At 36.6% G+C, this 24,704-nt stretch overlaps 3 protein-coding genes across 3 annotated transcripts in view; 2 read left to right on the top strand and 1 right to left on the bottom strand.

Moving 5' to 3' along the window:
- LOC121962647 (radixin-like) overlaps positions 1-9,248 on the top strand; it is a 37,187-nt gene extending 27,939 nt beyond the window's left edge. The window contains exons 12-15 of the mRNA XM_088074191.1: positions 785-945; positions 1,155-1,247; positions 2,102-2,338; positions 4,984-9,248. Coding sequence (XP_087930317.1) covers positions 785-945; positions 1,155-1,247; positions 2,102-2,338; positions 4,984-5,148 — 656 coding nt within the window. The 3' untranslated portion in view covers positions 5,149-9,248. The remainder of the gene's footprint in view (positions 1-784; positions 946-1,154; positions 1,248-2,101; positions 2,339-4,983) is intronic.
- A 1,772-nt stretch (positions 9,249-11,020) lies between these two features.
- ddrgk1 (DDRGK domain containing 1) lies at positions 11,021-15,754 on the top strand. The gene is made up of 8 exons (XM_042513209.2): positions 11,021-11,233; positions 12,317-12,466; positions 13,071-13,189; positions 13,727-13,828; positions 13,915-14,037; positions 14,132-14,170; positions 14,552-14,657; positions 15,218-15,754. The coding sequence occupies exons 1-8, from the start codon at positions 11,146-11,148 to the stop codon at positions 15,376-15,378; spliced, it is 888 nt and encodes a 295-aa protein (XP_042369143.2). The 5' UTR covers positions 11,021-11,145; the 3' UTR covers positions 15,379-15,754.
- Positions 15,755-16,220: 466 nt separating this feature from the next.
- On the bottom strand, positions 16,221-24,186 carry cars2 (cysteinyl-tRNA synthetase 2, mitochondrial). The gene is made up of 15 exons (XM_042512841.2): positions 23,799-24,186; positions 23,661-23,711; positions 22,540-22,657; positions 22,209-22,280; positions 21,574-21,679; positions 21,397-21,477; positions 21,065-21,194; positions 19,942-20,075; positions 19,747-19,814; positions 19,571-19,637; positions 18,917-19,055; positions 18,250-18,373; positions 17,844-17,942; positions 16,869-17,072; positions 16,221-16,748 (listed from the first exon to the last, which is right to left on the bottom strand). Exons 1-15 carry the CDS (start codon positions 24,017-24,019, stop codon positions 16,662-16,664), a joined length of 1,701 nt encoding a protein of 566 aa, XP_042368775.2. The 5' UTR covers positions 24,020-24,186; the 3' UTR covers positions 16,221-16,661.
- Between the last annotated feature and the right edge of the window lie 518 nt (positions 24,187-24,704).

Here is a 24,704-nt window from a genome sequence, read left to right as displayed (position 1 = left end):
TTAGTTGTTCATCATGTATGTTTCTTGATTTTCTCCCTGCATTCAGTCTCTCCCTTCATGTCTGCCCACTAGGCATGTCAAATGACTTTTAAGCACTTTGGGCTTTATTTTACCGCTGACTTCTAAAATAAACAAAACCCTATACCCTCCAAACCCTTTTAAAAATTATTGTTGAACTTAAAAAAAAAAATCTTCTTTTTTTCCCCCCTTTTTGAGTCTTGGTGATTTTTACAGGTTTAAGAAAGTGTTTGGAAGGCATGTTTCTTTGAAAAAGCTTTTCCGATTTTATTTTATTTTTAAAAAAGTTTTTTTCTTCATAATTTTTCAGTGAAGTTTTATAGAAAGTGTAAATAGATTTTTATTTGTTCTTTTTTCTTCTTCTTTTAAAAGCATGCATTTTTTAATTATTTTTTTAAAGCCAAAATTCCACCATTAACCACAAACTGTAATAACAAAAATTATTATTGGATTTTCAAATTTCTGAACAAATCATGACGAATGCTGAAATTGTGTTTGAATAAAGTATGCATCCTATATGTGTGAAAAAAACTGGGCAAGTGGGGCAAGAAAAAAATACTTTGTGTCCTTGAAAAGTCATGAAAAAGTTTTAGTTTTGTCCATGCCAATGTGTGGGGACCCTGGATCTTTCTTTCATTCCTCTGTTTGTATTTATTCTGAAAAACCTGTAGAGATCATAATAAAATATGACTTTGAAATGCATAGAAGACTAAATTAAAGAAGCCATAATAAAAATGGAACTTGCTTCATGCCTGCCCTTCCACAGAGTTGGAGGAACAGACTCGCGTGGCCATGAAGCTCGAGCAAGAGAGGACGAGAGCGAAGGAGGAAGCAGAGAGGCTGGAGAGAGAAAGGCATATGGCTGAGGAGGCCAAAGCAGAGCTGGCCAAACAGGCTGCAGACCAGCAGAAGAACCAGGAACAACTGGTGTGTGTGTGTGTGTGTGTGTGTGTGTGTGTGTGTGTGTGTGTGTGTGTGTGTGTGTGTGTGTGTGTGTGTGTGTGTGTGTGTGTGTGCGTACGTGTACGTGTACGCAATTACGTTTCTCTCAGCCGACCGTTGTTACAGGCTGGCTTACGTGAATATTTAGAAGTGTGTACAGTATGTTTTACAGCAGGGTCTCTGTTTGATTCCAGGCTGCTGAACTGGCTGAATTTACAGCCAAGATTGCTTTACTGGAAGAAGCCAAACGAAAGAAAGACGATGAGGCAATTGAATGGCAGCACAAGGTACAAGACCCATCTCCCCCAGTACTATATCAGCTAACATGAACATCACATGGTTTTGTACCAGTTATTGCAAGCCAGGCAGCCTGCTGGACCTAAGCATCTTGGATCTTTTTTTGTTTTGTTTTTCATGTATTTTAAACAGGGTCCTTAAAAGGCATTGAATTCAGTAATCTGAAATGAAGGACTTAATTGTATTAAGATGACTTAAATTAAACATTGAAACATCTTAAAAATGATAAAACATGGGAAGAAGGATTTCATGAATCTTTCTTTTCGGGTGTTACGTTGTGTAACCATAAAAGAATTAGTAACATCTATTGTTGTGAAATAATTTAATTCATCATGTCATGAAGGATGCCAAGTGGTGGAATTTCACATGCAGAGTGAGATATTTTCTGCATCTTTCTCTGCAAAGTGTACAGAATTGCAACCCCAAAAAGCAAAGAACCATGCCTTGTATTGTGTATACTCTTACACTGAGGTATGTGCCATACTGGATTTTTTGGCGATATCACATACACAATTATATAACAACTTACATTCTCTGATAACTATGCTGATATCGACAACTTTTTTCTCCACCTAAATTAAGTGATCATAAGTCTCCTCTGTCATGGAATTTACATCATATTATGCACTCTTATCATGATGACGATAGAGACAGAAAAATAAATACTTTTCTGTACTTCATTGTCTAAAATAAGAAAAATACTCCAATGTAATATAATGTATAACTTGTATGGGTGCTTTCACTCAGCCCCTGATGGCACCAGTTATTTCACTGTCACCTCCCTGGTGTGAAACCATCATGTGTCTCTGTCCTCCACTCTCCCTGTCCATGTCCCTCTCTGCAGGCTCTGTCAGCCCAGGAGGACCTGGAGAAGACCAAGGAAGAGCTTAAGACCGCAATGACTGTGGTTTCAGAACCTTCTGGTGGCCAAGCTGAGAACGAGCACGATGAGCAGGATGAGAACCACGCGGAGGCCAGTGCTGAGCTGTCCAACGAGGGCGTCAGCCAGCTCGACCTCCGCAGTGAGGAGGCACGCATCACTGAAGCGCAGAAGAATGAGAGGGTGAAGAAACAGCTGCAGGTAAGAGTCAGAGGAGAAAACCTGAAAGGTTTAATCAAAATTGTTGACATAACACAAAAATACAGTTCCCTCACCCTGGGGACTTATTTTCGTAAGGTCAGAGGAACCTTTACATCAAAGACACAATTAATTTAGAGCCTAAAAATCAAAATCGCACATAGAAATTGATACTCCCATGGAGAGAGCGGTTTAAAACTTTCCTATAGAGATATATTTGTCTTAATATTATTTGTGTGAACAGATCTGCAGGCTCTGGGTTAATGTGAAATCTGGAAGTATAAAATACCTTACACAAATTAAAAAAAATTATAAAACGTGTAACATGATACACGGGTCTTTGTTTAGACTGACGGAAAGTTTATCTTCAATCCAGAAATGTAGAACTGAGATCCACAAACGTCTTTTTGATTCCCAAATAGAAACTGGATTTGCAAACACCTCTTTGAAAGTTTTAAATGTTTGAAAAATATAAATGCTTTTTTTATTTTGTAAATTGTGTGTATTCACAGATATATTTGGGGATTTTGTTTATGTATTGGCAGATTCTTTTATATTTGCAAGATATTTTTGAATTTGGAAATGTTTTGTATTTGTTTAAGATGTTTCATATTCACAGATATTCCATTAACACAGGGATTATCAATCTTTAAAAAAAAAAATATTGAGACAAATATATCTCTGCACTTACCGTAAGAATAAAACACCTCGAGTAAAACTACCTTCCTTATAAAACCAGGTCTATTTCTTTTAACAAAAAATTCTGTTCCTCAGTTTTATTTAACCAAAAGAGATGTGCGTAAAAACAAATAACAACCAAATTATATTATTTTCTAACAGCAGTTTTGTTGCAAAGAAGAAACACCAGCCAAACGATGGCAAATCAGGGTAAGGTGAGCCATACTTCTCTGTCCATTCTCCTCCTGTCTTTAACAGGAGCACATGTTCAGGCTTAGACAGTAGCCTGGCTTTACAGCAGATCTGCTGGTAATTAATCAATCAAAGTTCATCAAATCTTGAAATATCTCTCCTATAGATCAAAGCTGGGCTACTGCATAAGCCAGAATGTGTACTGAAGCTATGGCAAGAAGAATTCAAACAGCAACCATATGGTTTCATTGACATAAAAAATTATAAAAACATATAAAAACAAAAACAGAAATTAACACAGACTGTAAGCCTGCCTTGGGCTCCCGATTAATGGAACACCTTGGCCAGATGTACGTGTCCGCTACCCCCTGCTTCAGGGTTTAAAGGAAGTCTAACTATTGCATGTCATTGGAGGTTTTCTTCGGCCAGAAGTTGCTCTGCGTAAATCCAACATATTCTCACTCCGAACTCGTCACATGGTGCTGCTCTGTCAGGACGTTACGCATCAACCTGTGATGTTTCAGGTATCCTTCAGCTCCAGGATGCTGTCACGGTGATGTCAACAAATGCACGTGGTGGGATGACGCACCATGGTTTCCATGTTTTCACAACAGCACGGACTGTCACGATGGTTGGGATTAGGCAGAAAAGTCAGTTGGCACGCAGTAAGGTGTATAAAAACAAACAGTTGTTAAAGTACAGTTGCGCTCCTTATATTGTGTCATCGTTACTGACTGACGCTGTCCTACGGCGTTTCAGGCACACGCAAGCAGTTTCTTCTGGCCGCATTGTCAAGTGACACCACTCGTGCATGGTCGCGCCCCTGCCGTCCACCAGCCTATTATAACATGGCCAAAGGTTCTGTCCAGCCGTGTTATCCTCTGATGCGTCCGGGCGTGTTGCATGTGGATGCAGGAAGTGGCTTTTGGTGTCACACCCGTACGCAGAACACAATGACAGAGTGGTGCTTTTTGACGAGTTTGGAATCAGAACGGGTTGGTTAATCAGATGTTAACTGGGGCTGACAGTTTTAACGCGTTAATCTCAATGCAATTTAGGTTCTGAACGTAACGCGTTTGTTTTTTGTTTTTTTAATGAAACGTTAATTACATGCTATTTTGTCTGTTCGACACACCCTCGCCAATCTGTCACAGTGATGGAAAATAACGACACCACTGTGCTTTTGAACGTCTCCTTTCACATCAGAAAACTCCCAGACAGCTCTCTCAACAAGTCAAAAGTAATGTGCACCTTTTGTTAAACGGAATTGAAATATCACTGAAATACTTTGAGTTTGAGCTCCCACCAAGGTGTTGAGCACACAGCTGCAGCTAATAAGACTGATGCCAGCAGGCAGCTGCATCGCCAAAGACGGCAAAGCACTGTCTTTAAGTGCAAATCTCCGCAACTGTGGATTAAACAAAATCAAAGAAGTTAACTACAGCGCTGCTAAATATCAACTAACTGCAGACCAGTCAACTCCATGGAAGACTTGGGTCTAAGTGACGTCCTCAGGTTGGCATATTGTGACCAGTCACGTCTTACCATCGCAGCTACTAAACTGGAACTCCTGAAAAGTGGAATGGTGTTTCACTAATCCTTTGAAAACTGGAGCGATGTTTTTGCTCTCCTGCATTTGTGGCCTGTTTCTTTTTTTTCACATTACTCTGCAAACTCTTTGCCCCTTCATCGCCCCTCTGCTTTACTTTCTTTGTCTTTGCGTCTTTTCCTCATCTTTTTCCTTTCTCCCTCTCATCCTTTCTTCTTTTATCTCTCAGACATTAAGCTCAGAGTTGGCCGAGGCCAGAGACGAAACCAAGAAGACACAGAACGATGTGCTACATGCCGAGAACGTGAAAGCGGGCCGAGACAAATACAAAACGCTGCGCCAGATCCGACAGGGCAACACAAAGCAGCGCATCGACGAGTTTGAGTCCATGTGAGAGCATCACCTCTTTTCCCGAACTTTCCCCTCAGCGGCTGCTCGATTTTCATGGACAACAGATGCTGCCGTCCTTATAGTCCCACCAAGGCAATCTTGAGAAATCACCTTGTCAAACTTTGCCAAAGTCCTGCCCGTCATCTCCACTCTGAAAGTTCCGGATATCTCTCTCATATAGAGCTGCCTACACGCCACTCTGAACAAAATATCATCGCACTGCAGAGGTCACCTGTATCCTTAATCGCAGGGGAAAAGAGAAACTGTAAAACCAAAATGGAAGCAATTTGATTTTTTATTTTTTGACAAATAAGGCCATAGAAAGCTATTTTATTTGTTTTTGCTTGACATCTTGTATGCAAAGGTTTAGTATGTCTTCAGTTAAAGATCTCTTTGTTTTCTCCTCTCCCTGTTTTTATGTTGTTTCCCTGCTTTTGTTTGACTCGTTTTATCGATGGTGCCCTTCTTTTTAGTTGTCTGTCCAACAAACGAATGCAGGCTTTACTCTCTATGAAAAAGGGTGGGTGTTTGGGGATAAATTAGGTCAATATTTTCACTCAGCGTCCAATCATCATATCAAAACATTGCACAATAGTTTGCACAGTCTCTGGTAGTCATTAGAGAGCAAAATTTTAAGTTGTTTCACTCTATTTAGTCAATTCACAATGGATGAGGGAAGAAATTGTTAGATTTTGACAAAGTCATTATATAACAAGGATGAAGTTGTAATTTCAAGAAAAAGATGTAATACTATGAGGAATAGTCTTGTAAATTTACACAATTTAAGTTGTAATATTAGAATATTAAAATCGTACATTTACATGAAAAAAATTGCAATAAAGTCAAAGATTAAACTGGAGAGTTTAGTAATATGGTACAATCTCTGGTCCATAATTTCTGCTTTTTATCTAATATTTTCAGCATTGTATCCTTTAATTTTGACCATTTATTCATAACTTTTTTTAATCACTTTTTATACCATCTTATCCAACTCTCCAGTCTTACTCTGTGAAATTGCGACCTAATTCTTATAATCTTATGACTTTATTCTCAGAATCTAAGGGGTTTTTTTCCATTAACATGGCCCTTATCTTCCATGGTAGAATGTTACATTCATATAAAAATACTGCAGTATTTTAATAGTTACCTTTCAGGCTGGAGATCAAGAATAGCAACAAGTAAATGACTCGTAGGGAATAGAGCCATCCAACTTGTCTGATGGCAGGTTTAGATGAACGAATGTAGCGAAGGTAACAAAGGGAAAGTGTTGTTTTACACGCATTGGTCATAGAATAGCATGTAACGAGCTTGTGCCACTGAGCTGTCGCCCTCGAGTTTAAAAGTGTTATGAACATAAGCTAATTGGTAGTTGTGTAGCTTTGTGTGCTTGTGTTTTCCAGTTGCATCCGAGTGTTTCATTCCCAGTCACCATAGATGGTTTTCTCTGCCTACCAGCTCACAGAGGAAGCCAGGCGGTTAAGTGGGCAGACAGAGAAACGGAGAGATGATGTCCACGCTGCTTGTCTGTCTGTCCAAACGTTTTGAGTGTATCTGCGTGAGTGTGTGAAAGTGAATGCAAATGTGTTAAACCTGAGACCTGACTCCTCTCTGGCTGGGGAGCTTATGAAAACATCAGTCCTGGATGCAGGACAAATCTCTACCTCAGTCATGTTAGCAGTGGTGACCGACAGTCAAATACTCGGGGCGCCCCGCCTCTCTCCCTTTCCAAAAAACAAAAAGTAAGGTCATGGTTTTACTCAGTTGCTGTTACAATCTTGGGTGGTACTCCTGGGCAGGCTGCGTGTTGTCAGTTGCTTTGTGGCTCTACATTGGGTTATTGATTTAAATAGAACATTAAAGGGATAGGTCAGATTTTTTGAAGTGCATATATCACATACAGTTTGGAGAAGCAGGCTGGAGTCCAATTCAGAGGCTAAGCAATGCACTGCTGTGGATGGGGGCCAGCAACAAAACATATTGTAGCCACCTATAAAAAGTTCCACCTAAGTGGAAAAAATTTTCAGATCCTTAAGGAGCCCCTGTCTGTAGCTCCTTAAGGATCTTTTTTCAATTTTACAAATATAAGGCCTGAAAAGTAATTAATTTGTCCAAAAATCAGTCTTGTATCTGGTTAATAATTATCTTGAAAAGGTCTTAAAAAGCATTAGATTTAGGTGTCTGAGACCTGTGGACACCCTCACTCACCAACAGTCGTGAAAAATGTGGAAAAGTCATTGAACAAGTAAAAATCTTTGAAAGTTTTAGAAAAATCATTGAAATGTGTTGTCTTTTTTCTATCCTTTTTTTGCAATTTTTTTTGAAAACTTAAGCATGTATTTTTTTTTAAGAAAACAGGTTTGGAAGGCATGTTTTCTTTAAAAAGTGTTGGTCTTTCAAATCTGTCCTACATTAAAGGCATGAAAAGCCCCCCCTCCCAAAAAAGTGTTGGTGATTTTTTTTCTTTAAAAAAAGTAATACATTGTTGAATTTTTTTCTTTAACAAATTTTGAAATGCATGTTTTCTCTACAAATCACCAAAATGACGTCATTTATCATATCTAGAATCTGTAAAGACAGAAATTATTATTATTATTATTATTATTATTATTATTGTATCGGAACAAGCTGTCTGATGGAAAGCAGTGAAAATACTCCCAATACAGCGTACACTTTAACTGATTAATTTTTTTTAGGTGGCTAAAATGTTTTGTAGCCAGCCCCCATCCACAGCAGTATAATGCACAGCTTTCATATCAGTCTCCAGACTGCCTGTCTAAACTGGGGGCTCGCAGACTGAAATCTGCTGTATGTAACACACTGATTTTGGATGACTGCCCCATGCAACCACACTTCCAACTCCAAACTATTCCTTTAAAGGTCTATGTAAATCATACTGCCCAGGTGAGATCTAGGTTGGGTTTAGTGTTTTTTCTTACGTTAGTTTCACACAGTGTTCTCGTTATGTTCCAGATGTTTTGGCTCATTCTCATTATTGTCCTGAAAAAAAAACTCAAACAATGATGAAGTTGATATGAATAATGTGTATATCAGAGTTTAGTTGTACTGTGTGGTATACAGATCATTTCTTGAAGAGGTGAGGCCGTTTTGACATTTCTGGACAGGGTCTTATTTTGGTGGTGACAGACTTAGACCTGCAGAGCCTGGACTTAAAATCTCATTTAAAATAAGTCTCTCCTGTAAAATTGTAAATTGCCTCCAATGTTTGTCGAACTTGTTGTAGAACTTTGTCTACTCTGTTTCAGTTTTACTTTGAGGAGACAGTTTGCAAATCTGCAATGGATTCATGGGACTGAGAGACTTGTGAATGCTTTATTAGTCAATGTGAAGAGACCTTGCTCTTGTGCAAATCTCTCCAGACTCAAATGGAGAGCAGGCCAATTTCTTCCCCTAAAAATCTCATAAATTCTCATCAGACAACAAACTGACTCCATCGGCTGTTAGGTGGAAAATATTAACAGGGTGCATTTTTGAAATGAGTGAGCATAAAGTTTTCCTTTTTTTTATATTAACAATATGATGAAAATGTTTATGGTATTATTTGTTACTTCTTTCGTGACAGCTGGTGTGGGTTCATATGGTTTTTTTTTTTGGTTTTTTTTAAACAGTCCAAGTTTTAAAGTTAAAGCACTTCTATGAAACAAGACACTGAAGCCTGCCTTTTGTGTTAACTTCACAGTGTCCATTGTTAGTGTTGTGTTTGCCATAGCAGGTGAAAAAATGATCCTGTGCTTCCAACTCAATTTTGTATTGTGTTAAAAGACCCTAAACCAGACGTGCGCATCGCTATACTAGACAGCTTCATTGGAGGGGAAAACTCTAGCTGATACATCCACACTATAAAACCCCACACATTCAGGCTGTAAGGCTTTAGTTAGACACCGTTTTTCTTCTCAGCAGAATGTTATCGGCCTGCCTGTCCCCTCCAGTGAAGACAGTGTCTGTGATGATGCCTGCTCTGGTACCAGCTGTCACGTTTGGTCGTTTGTTTTTTTCCTTATGTTCATGTTAGTTTTCTTTACGATAGAAGGCACGGATGGATTGCAGTCCAGTTCATTGGTTCACAAATAAAAGTTTTAAATTTTGGTCTTGGGTTTCGACCCATTTGTGTCTCTTGATGTTTCAGATGGTGCTTTGTGTTGCGTGTATTAAGGCTTTTTTTTCCTTCATTTCACTATTTTTACATTCAAAGTTCTTACTTTTGTTCCTCCTTTATTGGATGTGAACAGAACTTGATGATGAACTGCTGGATGTCTCAGAGTTTAATCAGAATAGCTCCAAAAGTAAGTCATTACCAATTTCCCTTTTGATTAATTGTAGCCTTTTTTTCTTTTAAAATTTTTAGCCAGTCTTGTGCATTTATAGTATGTTTGTGTAAGAAAAACTGCATAATATACTATGCAATTAAATGATTTATAAAAAATGTTATCAAGTGTGTCCCCCTTTAAAAAAAAAGTACAATATATATTATAGTGTGGCTTAAAAAATTAAGAAATGTCATAGTATAATATGCTATAAGAAATGTTATAGTATGGTGTGAAATATTTCATTAAAAAAAGTCATAGTGTAGTATATAGCAAAAAAAATGTCACAGTATAGTATGGCTTAAAAAGTCTTAAAAAATACTGTAGTATGGTATATTGTAAAAAAATAGTTCAGTAATGTGATATATTACGGTTTAAAATATTTCATCTAAAACTTAATAGTATAGTATAGCATAAAAACATTAAAATAGATTAGAAAAGTATAAAAGTAATAATGTCAGTATAGTATGGCTTTAGAAGAATAGTATGATGAAAAAAAATTGTATGGTAATTGTATGGCCATAAAATGTTTAAAGAACTTCATAGAATACTATGCCATGAAATATTTCATACCATACTTTGTGTTAATGAAAGGCCATAGTGTAGTATGTTGCAAAAAAAACCCTCATTGTATAGTATGTTACTAAATGTTATAGTATAGTATGCCTTAAAAAATCATTAAAACTTTTACAGTATGGCTTAAAATATCATTAAAAATGTCAGTATAGTATGGCTTAAATGCTCATTAAATATGCTATGATATAGCTTGGCTCTAAAGAATTATTAAAAATGTCATAGTTTAGTACGTCACAAAATATGTCATTGTATAGGATGTTGCAAAAAAATAAATATGCCATAAAAGTTTCATAAAGATCTTCATTGTATAGTACATTTTAAAGGGTTATAACATGATTTTTGAAGAAGTAAAATTTTTCTTCAGAGAAGATGGAAAGTCTGCATCATCACACGTAAAATATGTGCAGAATTAAAAATGCAAATATTTCAGAATAAAACAATTTCAACAGGTTAAAGCTCTGAGTATTTAGTGTGTACCTCACATGTCTTAAACTCTCTTGGGCAGACAATATGAAATTAACAATACTAATCGTCTGGTATATTTACATCAGGCTGTATTTAGGACATATCTAAAGCTCAGTATCGATTATTTGAGCTTCCCTTTTGTTATGTTGTATGGCTGATCTTTATTCCTTTTTTTGTTGAGCATTTCATACACAATTTGTGAAAGTTAAACTCACTGAAAGCTGGCCACCTCTGTACAAATTTCCAAAATCCAAAGTTTTGATTTTATTCAGTACTACTAAGCAATATATAAGTATGATTATTATAACCTTTCTTGACCTGTAAATTTAAAATTTAGGTAATGAATGACTGTATGTAATATGTGTATGATTTTTTTTTTCTGTGAACTGCTGTGGAAATAAAATATTTTTGTTCATGCTAATAAAGCTATTTGAATTTGGAACAAATTATACTCCCATACAGCAGGTGGCGGTGTTCACCTGGTGAGCACTTTTTACGATGATCTGCGATCCACAAATAAACACAGAAGAAGAAGAGAGACCGTCCTCCTCAGTCAACACTGCTGTAATGAGCTGGAGACAGAAATAAACGTGGACTATAATATATATATTTAGTGAAAGTTAATTTTAAGAGCAGCTATGGATATCGCGCTGTACCTGATAGCAGCTGCTATCCTCATTGTCCTCATTGTGTTTGCGGTGAAAGTGCGAAGCAGAACACAGGAAGGTAAGGAGCCTCGGAGCTAATGCTAACTGTTAGCATTAACCAGCTGTTGATTGTAATGTTGATGTTTTCAATACGGTGTCATATTTTTGACAGTGTAATAAATACTTAAGTAGTCAAATGAAACAAGCTTTAACTTTCTCCACTGTAGTTACTTTTTTGCCGTTTTAGGCAACGTCAGCAAACAGCTGTCAAACTGTGATAAACTACGGAGTCCGCGGTGGGCCAGATGAACCTGATTTATTAAAACTCTAACTAACACTAAAACATTTTGACACTAAAGTAATTCAATCTTGTTTGATGATAATCTGCCTCTTTGCTTATATTGCCAAGACATTCAACTGTATATTTGTTGGTTGAATTGGTTGTACAGCGAGTAAATACAAATTAAACTGCACAAATGACAATGTACCATTGCTGGGATGAAACTAAGTACATTACTCAAGTACTTTACTTAAGTATGAATTTAAGGTACTTGTCTTTAACTTGAGTATGTTCTTTTCATGTCAGTATATACTGACATACTTTTTACTTCACTTCATTCATCTGACAGCTTTAGTTACTTAACAATTTAAGATTTTTGCTTAACAAACATAAGAGTTTCTAAAACATGATGTTTTATTATAAATTAGACAACAAAAGAGTTCTTAAAATTACAGCTGCAACAGCTGTTGATTTATCAATTGGTTGATTCACAGAAAATGTATTGCTAATTATTTAGATAAACATTTAAGTCATTTTTTAAAATAATTTTGATTGTTGGGGTGTTTTTTCCTAAAATAATTTTGAGTTTGGAGTGTTTTTTCTGTCTTTCTAAAAAATAGTTTGTTTTTTTTTCGATATTTTTTCAAAAACATTTTTTAAAATAATTTTTTTTCTAGTTTTTTTTTTTTTGAAGACAACATGCTTTGCAAACTGGGTTGCACCAATTGCAGTAACTAACCTTAGATTGACAAATGCCTTTTTTATGTGACAGTAGTACTTTTTTCCTTTTTTTTATATTTGATATTTTTGCTGTCTTAGCGTTATGCAATGTGTTTTGCATAGACAGTGCGATGACATGTTGTGTTTTCGCTCCATTCTCAGCTGATGAGGAGCACCAGAGGGATGTTATCCGAGCAGCAGGGCCCCCACAGCGAGCAGCAGAGGAGCGAGGAGCCGGCATGCCTCGCAGGAGGAGGAACCTGGCCTCGGTGATGGCTAACAGGCGACCACAGAGAGAAGCTGTAGAACAAGGTAAACGCTGTCAGTTAGAGCGTTGGTTACTTTTATAATGCAGCTGTTCATGCAGCGGAATGAAAACATGTAATCACGTGAACTTTAACACGTGTGACCATACGTCCCATCTCAACATATGCAAGTCTTGTGATACATGTAATGTGTGGTGTGAACAGGGTTCCCACAGTCATAGAAAACCCCTGAAAAAGTCATGAAATTTCACATTCACAGTTTTCAGGCCTGGAAAAGTCATGGAATTAGTAAAAAAAAAATCAAAAGTTTTGGGAAAATCATTGAAATGTGTTGTGTGTAATAAATGACATTAATTTAGCATTATGGTTAATTTCTTTTCTGTAGCCGACAATGTAACATAGTTTCAATGTGTGTTGACGTGTGACAGTGTTTTGGTTGTTTTTGATTATATGTTCATCAAAAATGTCTTCATTTTTTTCCCTGTGGTCTGTCTCTCCCTTCATGTATGCCCACTAGGCATGTCAAATAATTTTTGTAAGCACTTTGGTACTTTTTGCTGCTGCTGTTTGTTTTTTTTTTTCACTAAAAAGGACCCCCAGCTTTTTTGCCTTTTTTTTTATTTCTTTTCTTTTTTCTTATTTGTTTCCAGAGGAGGAACATGTGGAGGATGAAGATGTGGAGCAGCAGAGCTTCCAGCCGCAAGCAAAAGTTGGAGCAAAGAAGCAGAGGAAGCTGGAGGAGAAACAGGCCAAGAAAGCCCAGCGAGAGGTGAGGGCTCTATACTGCACACTGATTGAATGCATTAATATTTTTTATTTCGGTTACAAACATCATGACAAACAAAGATTTTTTCACACAAATTTTGTTAGACAAAAAACAAAAAAGGAATAGGCTGAATTCAAGGCTTTTTTTTTGCCTATTCTATGTTAACTAAAGGATAACCCAGAATTAAAACAGTACCATAAAAAGAAGAAAATTACATGAATTATTTAAAAAAACAACAACTTTTAACTATAATCCTCAACTATTTTACACTGCTATCAGTCCTGAGTTATTTTACACTGGGTTTGGTGATGGCGATTTTTGTTTAAACAAAAAGTCTTACTCGTAAAAACAAAAAGATCTGTCTCTGCTTGGATCCTTTTCTATAATATCGGAGAGTTTAAAATATTGTGTTTAAAAATATTGAAGTTACCCGTTGAATATTTAGTTACAAGATCACCATAGAGGTTTTTAAACTCCCCTGTGAATTGGCCAGAGTTAAGTTTGCAGTATTGTATGTATTGTGTTGTGTCATATTTTCAGGCTGAGATGGAGGAGAGGGAGGAGAGGAAGAGGATGCAGGAGCTCAGAGAGCAGGAGAGACGCCAGGAGGACGAGAGAGAACGAAAGCTGGAACAGAAACAGGTGACACTCTGTCCGTCCAACAGCACTGTCTCTCACTATGTGTTCAAACGAGGAGATACTAGATCTCTGTGCTGGTGTTTTTTCAGGAGGAGGAGGCGCGTCGAGCCAAAGAGGAGCAAGAAAAACGGGAGGAAGAGGAATACTTACGACTCAAAGCCTCCTTCATCATAGAGGACCAGGGAGAGGAGGAGCAGCTTACAGAGGACCAGGTCTCCAATCTCCTCAGCTCATGTTGACATTTCATGTTCTCTCTCTTTTGTCTTTAATATATTTAAAACAAGTGTTTGTGTTCTTGACTTTCAGTCTCGCAACCTGCTGCAAGACTTCATCAACTACATCGAGGTGAGAGCTGACAGACTCTTCAGACTCCGGCCGGTGACAAGTATCTGTATATAGTCTATCATACAGCACTGGGTCCAGATTTCTCCTCAGTCATTATTTCAAGAGAGCTTACCACATATTCAGTTTTATTTCACAAACTGTCAATAACACATGGGCTTAAAACAGAATTAAATAAAATATATTGCAAGATTAAAGTGCAATTAGTGAAGACCAGGGGGGTTCTATGATTGGACATTTAGGGTGTAGCCTGGACCTCTGTAGGGAAAAAAAGGGTAAAAAAAAATTTGGGGGGATTTTAAAAGAAGTGGGCTTTTTTTCCCTTTTGGATCACGACCCACCAGTTTGGAACCACTGTTTTACTGTGTCTCCTCTGTCCCCCAGACCTCTAAGGTGGTTCTCCTTGAGGACTTGGCTTCTCATTTTGGGATGAGGACACAGGACGCGATTGCCAGACTGCAGGACTTGTTAGCTGACGGCTCCCTCACAGGTGAGTGTTACGTGGGCAGGTGTGTATGAAGCTGCTCAGTGACTCTTCTCTTCACTCTTTGCATCTCTGAAGTTTGAAATGAACTGTGACTGCCTTTTTCATCTGACAGGGTTCCCACAGATCCTTAAAAAGTGTTAAATTCATTCATCAGTTCATCTGAAAATAAGGCCTTAATTGTGGGTGTTTTTTTTTTCCTTTGTGTGTTTTATTGGGTTTTTGTTTTTTCAATTTTGCTGCTATTTTTTAGTGCTTAGGATTTTTACTTTTTTCTAACAATAATTTTGAGTTATTGGGGTGTTTTTTTCTACTTTTTAAAAAAATGTATTTGTTTTACAAATTTGAGTTGTGTTTTTTTCTGTTTATTTTTGATTTTTTCTGCATTTGGTACCTATATGTTTAATACTTTAGGTACTTTTTCCTGAATATAATTTTACTTCAGTAAAATTTCAATGCAGGACTTTAAATTGTAACAGAATATTCTTACAATGTGGTATTAGTACTATTATTGAAGTAAAACATCTGAATACCTCTCCCACCACTATGTTATATGTTTTGTGCAGGAGTGATCGATGACAGAGGGAAGTTTATCTCCATCACTCCAGAGGAGCTGGACTCAGTGGCTAACTTCATGAGACAGAGAGGCAGAGTGTCCATCACAGAGCTGGCTCAGGCCAGTAACTCTCTCATCAACCTGATGCCTGAAAGCCGCAGCACCGCCTGATGGACACCGTCTACTGCAGGACACCTGAATGACACCCTTCATGAGACCGCTGATGTGGAATATAATCTGTGGGATGATTGCACCCCCGGCCAGTGAAGAGCACATACTGGACTGTGATCTGCTAAGTGATGTCAGGTGATGTTATTATCTGCTGTGCTTTATCGTGACATCCTGGCTCAGTGGCCTTTATTCACCAGTAGGTGTCACACTTATACAGATTAGGACATGTGCCTGATTCACCTAAAATTTGAACATTCAGTAACTGCTGAGTATGATATTAAATTAACAAGCCTACCAACATGAAAAACTGTGCAACTAAGCATTGGAAAAAAGTAAAAATGTAAAATTTGGGGAAAGAAATACATTTTAAGATTAACATTTTTGTCAGATCTTTTTTGCGTTTGGTCTTGTTTGCTGTGACATGATGGTTATGGTGATCGTTTCCTGTAAAAATTGCCAAACATATGGAGAAAAAAAAAAAAACATGACTTCCAAAACAGTTTTCTTTAAAAATAAATTTTAAGGGAAAAAAAAAGAATTGCCTTTTTATTTCGTTTTTCTATAAAAATTGCATGAATTTGAAAGTTAAAGAAATGCCAAAATGTTAGGTTTCTATAAAATCACCAAAAAACATAAAGAAAAAGAAATTGTCAAAAAATTTTAAAGGAAAAAAAAACTTTAAAAAAAACCCCTCCACCAATCACAAGTAAAATACATACAAAATACTTCCAGTTAAAGTTGTATGCTCCTTCCCTAAAGCCAAAAATATTTGAAAAATGATTTAACATGCCTTGTGGGCATACATGAAAGGAGAGACAGACTCAGTGAGAAAATCAAGAACCTTTCATGATGAAAAAACTTTCAATTATTTTTATTAGATCCATTACTTTTCCAGGCCTCTAAAATGTGACTGTGGAATTCCATGACTTTCCAGGTTTTTCATGACTGTGGGTACCCTGTAAAGCTGAGTGGAGGAAAACACTGGTTCAGCCAACTGGCTTCTCTGAGGCCTTCCCTTAAAGACAGACACAAGGTGAAGAAACACCACTCAACCTTCATTTTACATCCCAAAAACAGTCACACAAAATGTATACCGCCACCTAAACTGGCTTCCTGATTTATGAAGCAATGAATGTGAGAGTTCATACACTGATGACAGGCACAGTAGGCATTGAAGCTGAAATCAGGATGGTTTGGTCTCTAGTTTTCATGAAGTCCTTCACATGATGAAGTTCAATTGAGTCCATGACCCAAAAATAAAGAGTCTCAGAGGCAGAGTGATCTCAGCTGGATGTCTCTTGGTCCTTCTCCTGGACACTCTCACTTCTTTTTCCCTGAGTTAGCTCCCATGTCGAAGTCGCTCCTCTGTCCTAAGAAATAAGAACAACACAACGGTCCAATTTCCCAGATATCAGTGTGCATGTTGTACATTTTCTGAAGTCAAACTGTGTAAAGTACCATTTTTTTCAATGCAAGCCAACCAAGCATACCTTTATCAGCACACCCAGGGGTGCCAGGTCATTTCTGAGGCTATCACAGGCTTTGAGGAGGGGGATTCTCTCGGGGTGAAGTCCACGTTTGTTGCTTGGACCATCCTGACGAGCAAGTGCGAATGCTCGAACGTCACTTCTGAAGCGAGTCAGCTGCTCCACGACGCCCTCCAGATTTCCAGCACTACTGATCACATCAGCCTCCTGCACAGGACGGCCCAACAGCACAGGTGAGGAAATGTGTGAGAAACAACTGTTTTGCAAGGAAGGTCCACAGACCCCATATGCAGAGCCAAACCATGTATCCTATGAAGTATTGTGCTTCAGAGCCTGATGTATCTTCTTCGTCTGTTCCATAAAGCTCCGCTGTCAACCACTTTTTACACTTGAGTAAAAGTGAGTAAATAGGATCAGGAAAATGTACTTAAAGTAATAAAAGTAAAAGTACCAAAATGCAGGAAAAGTTTGAAACAACCCCCCCCACCACACACACACACACACACACACACACAAAAATAATAAATTCTTAAAATTACAAAAACAATGAACTTAAAAAAAAAAAAATTTTTAATGAAACATGATGGAATATAAAAAATAATTTTTAAAAAATCAAGAAAAGAAGAAATACATATAAATAAAAGGGGGAAAATCACCCCCTAAAACCCTCAAAATGATTATTATTTTAGTTAATTTTCTGTTTATTAATCAACTAATTGTTGCAGCTTTACTTGTATAAACTGTTTGGTAATTGAATTTATTACAAAACATTTTTTAAACTCTTATGTTCTGATGCAGAAATCTTTGTAAAGTAATGAAAGCTATCAGACAAATTTAGTGGAGTAAAAAGCACAACATTTACCTCTGAATGGAGTAAGTATAAAGTGGCATGAAAAGAAAATACTCAAGTAAAGTACAAGAAACTCAAACTGGTACTTAAGTACAGTACTTGAGTAGTTACATTGCACTGCTGCTGACCTTACTGTGCAGCAGATCCACCCCGAACACATCCAGGGCATCTCTGATGTAGCTGACCATCGCTCCGAACACTGCAGGGCTCCGAGCCCCTCCCTCTGACTGAACAGAAACACAAACACACACACACACACACACAAACACACACCTGGACTCAGTATTTTAGCTCACTGTCAGTGCTTTAAACTGAGCATTTAAATCTTGGCTTTCAGCCTGTCGCAACTTTAATGTCAACTTTTGCATAATGACTCCATCAGCTTTCTTCTACCGACACAGGACAAGAATTGCTTTGGTTCAGCTGCTGGTGAGGCTTGTGGTAAACAACACTGATTGACGAGCAGACTGAGCAGAACTGTCTGTTGGTGTAATTCCAGGAGAGTCCAATGTTCAGTCACCCACAGTGAGTTACCTGAGAAACAGGCTGGAGTTGGCAGTTTCCATGGTAAACCAGATTCATCACAGCGTTGATGGCTCTCGGGGTGTCAAAGTCATCTGCCAGAGCTTTCATCACGCTGGATTTAGTCTCAGCCAGCCTGAAACACAAGAAAACAACTTCTCAGCTCAAACAGAACTAAAATAAGGAATAATCATTTGATGTTTAGATTATTTTTGAGCGGGAGGGTTTCCTTTAGAGAGTAACTATGAACATTTACTCAAGCACTGAACTTAAGAACAATTTTGAGGTACTTGAACTTTACTTGAGTATTTCCATCTAGTACAAAGAAACTTGAAATAAAGGCTTGTCCTCCCAACCCTGACCCCTCACACACAGAACAGAAAATATGAGATACAAATACAATAAATGCAGTCAACACACATTTTAAAGGACATCAATTCAAAACTTTTCCATGACTTTAAAATGTCTCCAAATATGTTTTTCAAATGTTTAAGATTTAAACATAATTTCAGCATCCCCAGTGATGTGGTCAAGGACCACCTGAAATTTGAAAATCCAACAACAGTCTCTGTTTTTACAATCTGGCTATGATAAGGGGTGTAACTTTGGCTATTTGGCTGTTTTTAAAGATGACATGCCTTCTAATCCTAATGAATCACGCTGTGGAGGAAGTTCGTACCTCTCCCAGAGAACAGCTTCCTGTACGGATGAACACTGCAGCTGACCCTTCATGTAGGCCTGAGCGTCATTCATGAAGGTGGAGATGATTCCCAGAGAGCTCCGAGCCTCCATCATGCTACTTTCGCTGTAGTCTATGGCTGTGGAGACACCACAACAAATCATCAATGTTCATTCAACACTGAAAACTAAACATGTCACTAAATCCGTGTCAAATACGGCACATCTAAATCCTGCTCCAGCACTGTGAGGGAAACAGAGGCTATATTACGGCAACTGGAAATTAACCTTTGACCTTTTAGATATAAAATTTCATCACCTTATCAATATGTCCTCTTAGACATTTGTGTGAAATTTTGTTATAATTAGCATATGAATTCTTTAAGAGCTCCAACTGTTGTCAAAAAACTATTTAACTAAATCTCCAAACCACTTTTTCAGTTGAAAAGCAATATATATATACATACATATATATATATATATATATATATATATATACATATATATATATATATATATATATATATACACATATATACATATATATATATATAGGTACTTAATGAATTGATTTTGCTCTTTTAATTACAAAAATACAGTATTTGTTAAAACCAATAGAGTTAAATGTGCTAATACTTAGATTTTTTTTACCTACCTGATCTGTATTTGCTCAAAAGACAAAACATCCGGAACTCATTGGCAGAGTAAGACTGCAGGAAATCCTGACCCAAGATTAAAAACAAAAATAAAATTAATATAGTTTCACAAACTGCAGAAGAAACAGGGATTTATTCTGTTACTCAAAAAGGGATGAATGATTTATCACTTTACCTTGATGGTGATGTAGTTTTTTAAAGATTTGGACATTTTCTCTGCACTGCCTTTTAGGTGTAAGTGCCCTAAAAAAAACAACAACAACCAATAAGGTGCACATCATAAAACAGAAACTCTGAGCGTGGCAATCTTAAGAGAGGAAGAGAGTTGACTTGACTTTTAGAAAACAAACTGTGTGGATTTGTTATTCACCTGAGTGGAGGAAGTAGTTTGCCCATTGTTCACACTGGTGATAGGCTTCACTCTGAGCCACCTCGTTCTCGTGGTGAGGAAAGGCCAGATCAATACCTCCAGAGTGGATATCCAGCTGACTCCCAAACACAGAGCTGAAATCACCATGGAAACAACCACACTGTAGACTGTCTGACGGACGTGCAATATCATTACACAGCAATCTTTTTAATACTTCCATCATCATTTTACAGAATTTGAAACGCTCCAGATCTCTACAGGGGCAAATTTTGTCTAACCATCAACAAAAGAAAAATATTAATTGTACAATGATATCAAATAGAAAAAATTACCTACCTTATATAAGTTAAATAAAACCCTAAATTTGAATTTGACAATTAAAATCTTTAACAGTACATCCTTGAGTCCAAGTGGATGTTTGTAGCAAATTCAAGGAAATTCCTTCAAGGTCCTCTTGAGATATCATGTTCACTTGAGTAGGATTGACGCAAACTCACTGTGACCTTAGACCACCAAAATCTAATCAGTTCATCCTTAACACCAAGTAGATGTTTATGCCAAATCTGCAACTCTTTTACACCAGTAAGACTAGTCTGAATATTAGAAAAAACATCTCTCAGCATTACACAATACGATCTAAAAGCAGCACAAACTGCAGCCTCCAAAATAAGAGCACATTTAAATCAACATTTCTACAAAAACTGAACAATAGCACCTTCATGGAGTATTTACTGCAGAGCTGCTGGATTAGACTACATGAGTTTAAACCAGCAACTGAGTTTAAGTTCCCAGTACGAGCATCCCTGACTGGATGCTCTAAAACACAGGGCTTCAAAGTTTTTGTAGTATTAACAATACAGAAAATTTACAGTTGCATAATAATTGTCCTAAAATCCTTTGATATTACCTTCATTTGTTCAGTAACCCTCAACAATTTTAAAAAAGGAAGCATTAACTCATTGTCATTTATTAACTCAACATTTCAGTCACATTGATCTTAATCAAGAATTCTTATTTCAAACCTTTTCTTTATGTACTGATGGCATGCATCCTGAGAAAGTCCCCAGAATCTCACACACAATAAAAGACATAATGAGGCAGAAGGGTTATCGTAAATCCAAACCTAGAGATGGTAGAGCATTCAATATGCCAGCCAGGTCGTCCTCTGCCCCACGGAGATTCCCAGTATGGTTCCTGAGGTTTGGACGGTTTCCAGAGAGCAAAATCCCTCGCGTCTCGTTTATTTGCGCTACCTGGAGAAGTTTAAAGTTTGTTGTCCATTAGCAAAACTCACATATTTTACTTTACTTTGTAAAGTAACTAAAGCTGTCAGATAAATGCAGTGAAGTAAAAGTATAAAGTGACATGAAAATAAAACATCTCAATTCACACTGAAGTACAGTGTTTGAGTAAATGTACTTAGGTACAGTAACTGAATCAGGCAGAAACACTCACCAGGTTCTCCCTGAGAGTCCACAGCTGCCATGAACTTGCCATAACGATCACCAATGGACCCGATGTCAAAATACACATCGCCTACAACCAAAGCATTTCACAAATGTTGACCCGTGTGTTGTGCAGATACAGCTGCTATTTAATATAAGAAATTACACTAATTCCTAAAGTTCCTACCTTCTTTTGTGGCATAAGCGTGTCCATTTTTGATGATCCCCTCAATAAACGTGACAATATGATGCACATTCTCAGTGACTCTTAAATAAACTGCAGGAGGAATCACCTAAAAGTTTACAGATAAACACACTTCTTGTTATAAAAACAACAAAGTTTCTTTCTTCTTCTTCATATAAATATCTTAAAAACGTGCAAAATATCTTGGTTTATCAAGCAAAGTTTCCTGTTATGAAATGAAAAAATCTTGTTACATTGTAACATTAAAAAAAATTATCTTGTAAAAATGTGAAAAATATGTTGTTACAAGAAAAGTTTCTCTCTGTAACATTAAAATATCTTAGAAGGTGAAAAAGTCTTGTTAAAAAGTGAAAATATCTTATAACATGATGAAAATATCTTGTTGAAACATGAAAAAAATACCTTGTTAAAACACAAACACATCTTGTTAGAATATGATGAAAATACCTTGTTAAAAAGTGAAAAATATCTTATATAATAAGATAACAAAAACCTTTTCATGTTATGTGGCTCACACAGTTTAACTAAAAAAAAAAGGAAAAAAAAAAAGATTTAACTATTTATTTCAGCCAGGAAGTGAATCACACAAACACACAAGCTTTGACCTAATAACACACCTTTAATGAAAGCATATCCCTCTTGAATTCCTCCTCATACATTCTGGCAATGACAGTCGGGGAAACATTTTCCTGTAAAACAAAGAAAACAAATATTCTCAATAAACATACTTTTCAAAAGGGTGATAAAAACAATAGAATCAATCAAAGTTATAGGTGCATAAATGCAAATGATCGGCTCTAGAGCCAGTGTTTGATTTGTTGTTCACAAAAATTCTTATTTTCAGGTGATTATACACTAATGAAAACATACTTAATACATTATATTCAATTTCTGCCAATATATGCCCCTAATTCATACACACCGGACCTGAAAGTCTTGTGATCTTACCTCCCAACTTCTTTTGATAATCTTGTCATCGATGTCAGTGATGACCATCGCGTGGATGACAGTGATTCCAAACATCCTGGACAGAATCCGCTGCAGGATATCAAACCTGACATATGAGCTGTGACGAGACAGACGCAAAACAATTTTGGCTTAGACATTAAATTTGTGGGACATTTGTTGGCAAGTTGCTAATTGCCTTTTTCCCTTGAAAGAAATCAAACCAATTTGCTCAAATGATTAAAATTGTAATTTTATCACACTTTATTCTGTGTTATTTCCAATTTTGTCAAAAAATAAACTGTTAGCATGAACTAACTAGCAAGCATGGCAAAAAGTGAAAAAGTTATTGTAAAAAAAAAAAAAGACAAAAAGTCCCACCCTAGGCAGTCCCCTTCTGATGCACAAATAGTGGTGAACAGTATTCAGATCCTTCATTTAAGTAAAAGTACTATTACCACCCCAGTGAAAATACTTACAGGTAATTACAGGTAAATGTCCTGCATTGAAAAAGTTGCTAAAATAAAAGTAAGTAAGCATAATCGGGAAAATGTACCGAAATAATTAAAAGTAACAGTACCCAATGCAGAAAAATGTTATTATTATATTTTATTATTATTATCATTAAAAACCACACACAAATACAATAACAATATAATAACCCCCCCCCCACTACAATTATTAAAAGAGGGAAAAAATAAACTGTTAAAAAACAAACCTCAAAATCATAAAAATATATATACATATATATATATATATATATATATATAATAAAATACTTACTTGTCAAAATAATAATTGGCAATTAATTTTCTGTGAATCACTTGATTGATAAATCAACACAACTGCACTAGTATTCACTGTTGGGTACTTTAAAACAAAATATATTTTATAAACTTTTCTTATGTTTTTTTATGTAAAATTAATTTATAAGGTAACTAAAGCTGTCACATTTATGTAGTGAATTAAAAAGTACTATATTTTCCTTTGAAATTCAGTGGAATATAAGTATAAAGTGGCTTGGAAAAAAAAGTACTTCAAATTCATACTGAAGCACAGTATTTGAGTAAATGTACTCAGTTACACCCCATCACTGTAAATAAAGAACAGTCCCTTATCATTACCATGCATGTCCCAAGTGGGCGTGGTCGTACACGGTGGGTCCACAGCTATACCTGCAACACATGTGCAATACTGAGTAAGGTCATAATGCATATTGTGCATATTCATCATATAATAATAATATCAATTACAATCCGTACCAGGTTGCTACTCCCTCTCTTGCCAGGATGAGAGGCTCTTTTTGTTTGGTGAGGCTGTTGAAAGTCTTTAAACCCGTGTCAAACCCGCTGGGTCTCAGCCATGTCCTCCCTGTCACACTGCTGCTGCTGCAGGCTCCAGTAGATGTGAATCTGACAGCTGACTGAGCTGCAGTCAAAATATTTGACTTCCGTAACACCGCGCACACTGAAAACCTCCACATGGTGAACGACTGTGAGGCAGCATGCGCACTGTGAGCTTAGCTTAGCTACACGACTCACATTGGACTCATAAATTAATAATTAATACAGGAAAAGTCATCATGTTAGCTACTGTAGCTACAGTTCAGCTATAATAGTTCCTTCTCTTCTTCTTCGGTGCGTTTTTGGGGGAATGCAATACTAGATTTTAGGTGCACAGCGCCACCTACTTTACCGGAGTGTTGAAAAAAACAGGATTTTTTAAAAATATGATTTTTATTACATTTTTATTACATATACATTTTTTTACTTGAACATTTTCAAAATTTACAATCAAACATAGCAACATGTAATTCATGTCTCCAGCGTAAGCATACAGGTGTTGTCAAAGGGAACAGCACTTGATAAAATAGAAATAAATAACCAGTTTATGCAAGTGCAATTGAAACATTTTTCTGATTAATAACTTAGCTGATTGACTGAACTTTATTTGCTAACTGTTTTGATTAACATTTATGTAGATCATTTTTTGTATTAAAAAAATTGGGTTCTGTTTTTTTCATTATGATTACATTTTTTAAGTACCTGGATGTATGTCTGAAAGAATTTAATTTGTATTTTGAATTGTGAAATTTTAAATTGTATTTCAATAGATGAATTAGAAACAGTATGTCAGAATATTTTTTTGAAATTCAATTTTATAATATG

Source organism: Plectropomus leopardus, chromosome 24 (genome assembly GCF_026936395.1).
Source record: "Plectropomus leopardus strain MGB_pleo_1.0 chromosome 24, ASM2693639v1, whole genome shotgun sequence".
Taxonomy (NCBI): domain Eukaryota; kingdom Metazoa; phylum Chordata; class Actinopteri; order Perciformes; family Serranidae; genus Plectropomus; species Plectropomus leopardus.
This window is presented reverse-complemented; position numbering and strand designations above follow the sequence as displayed.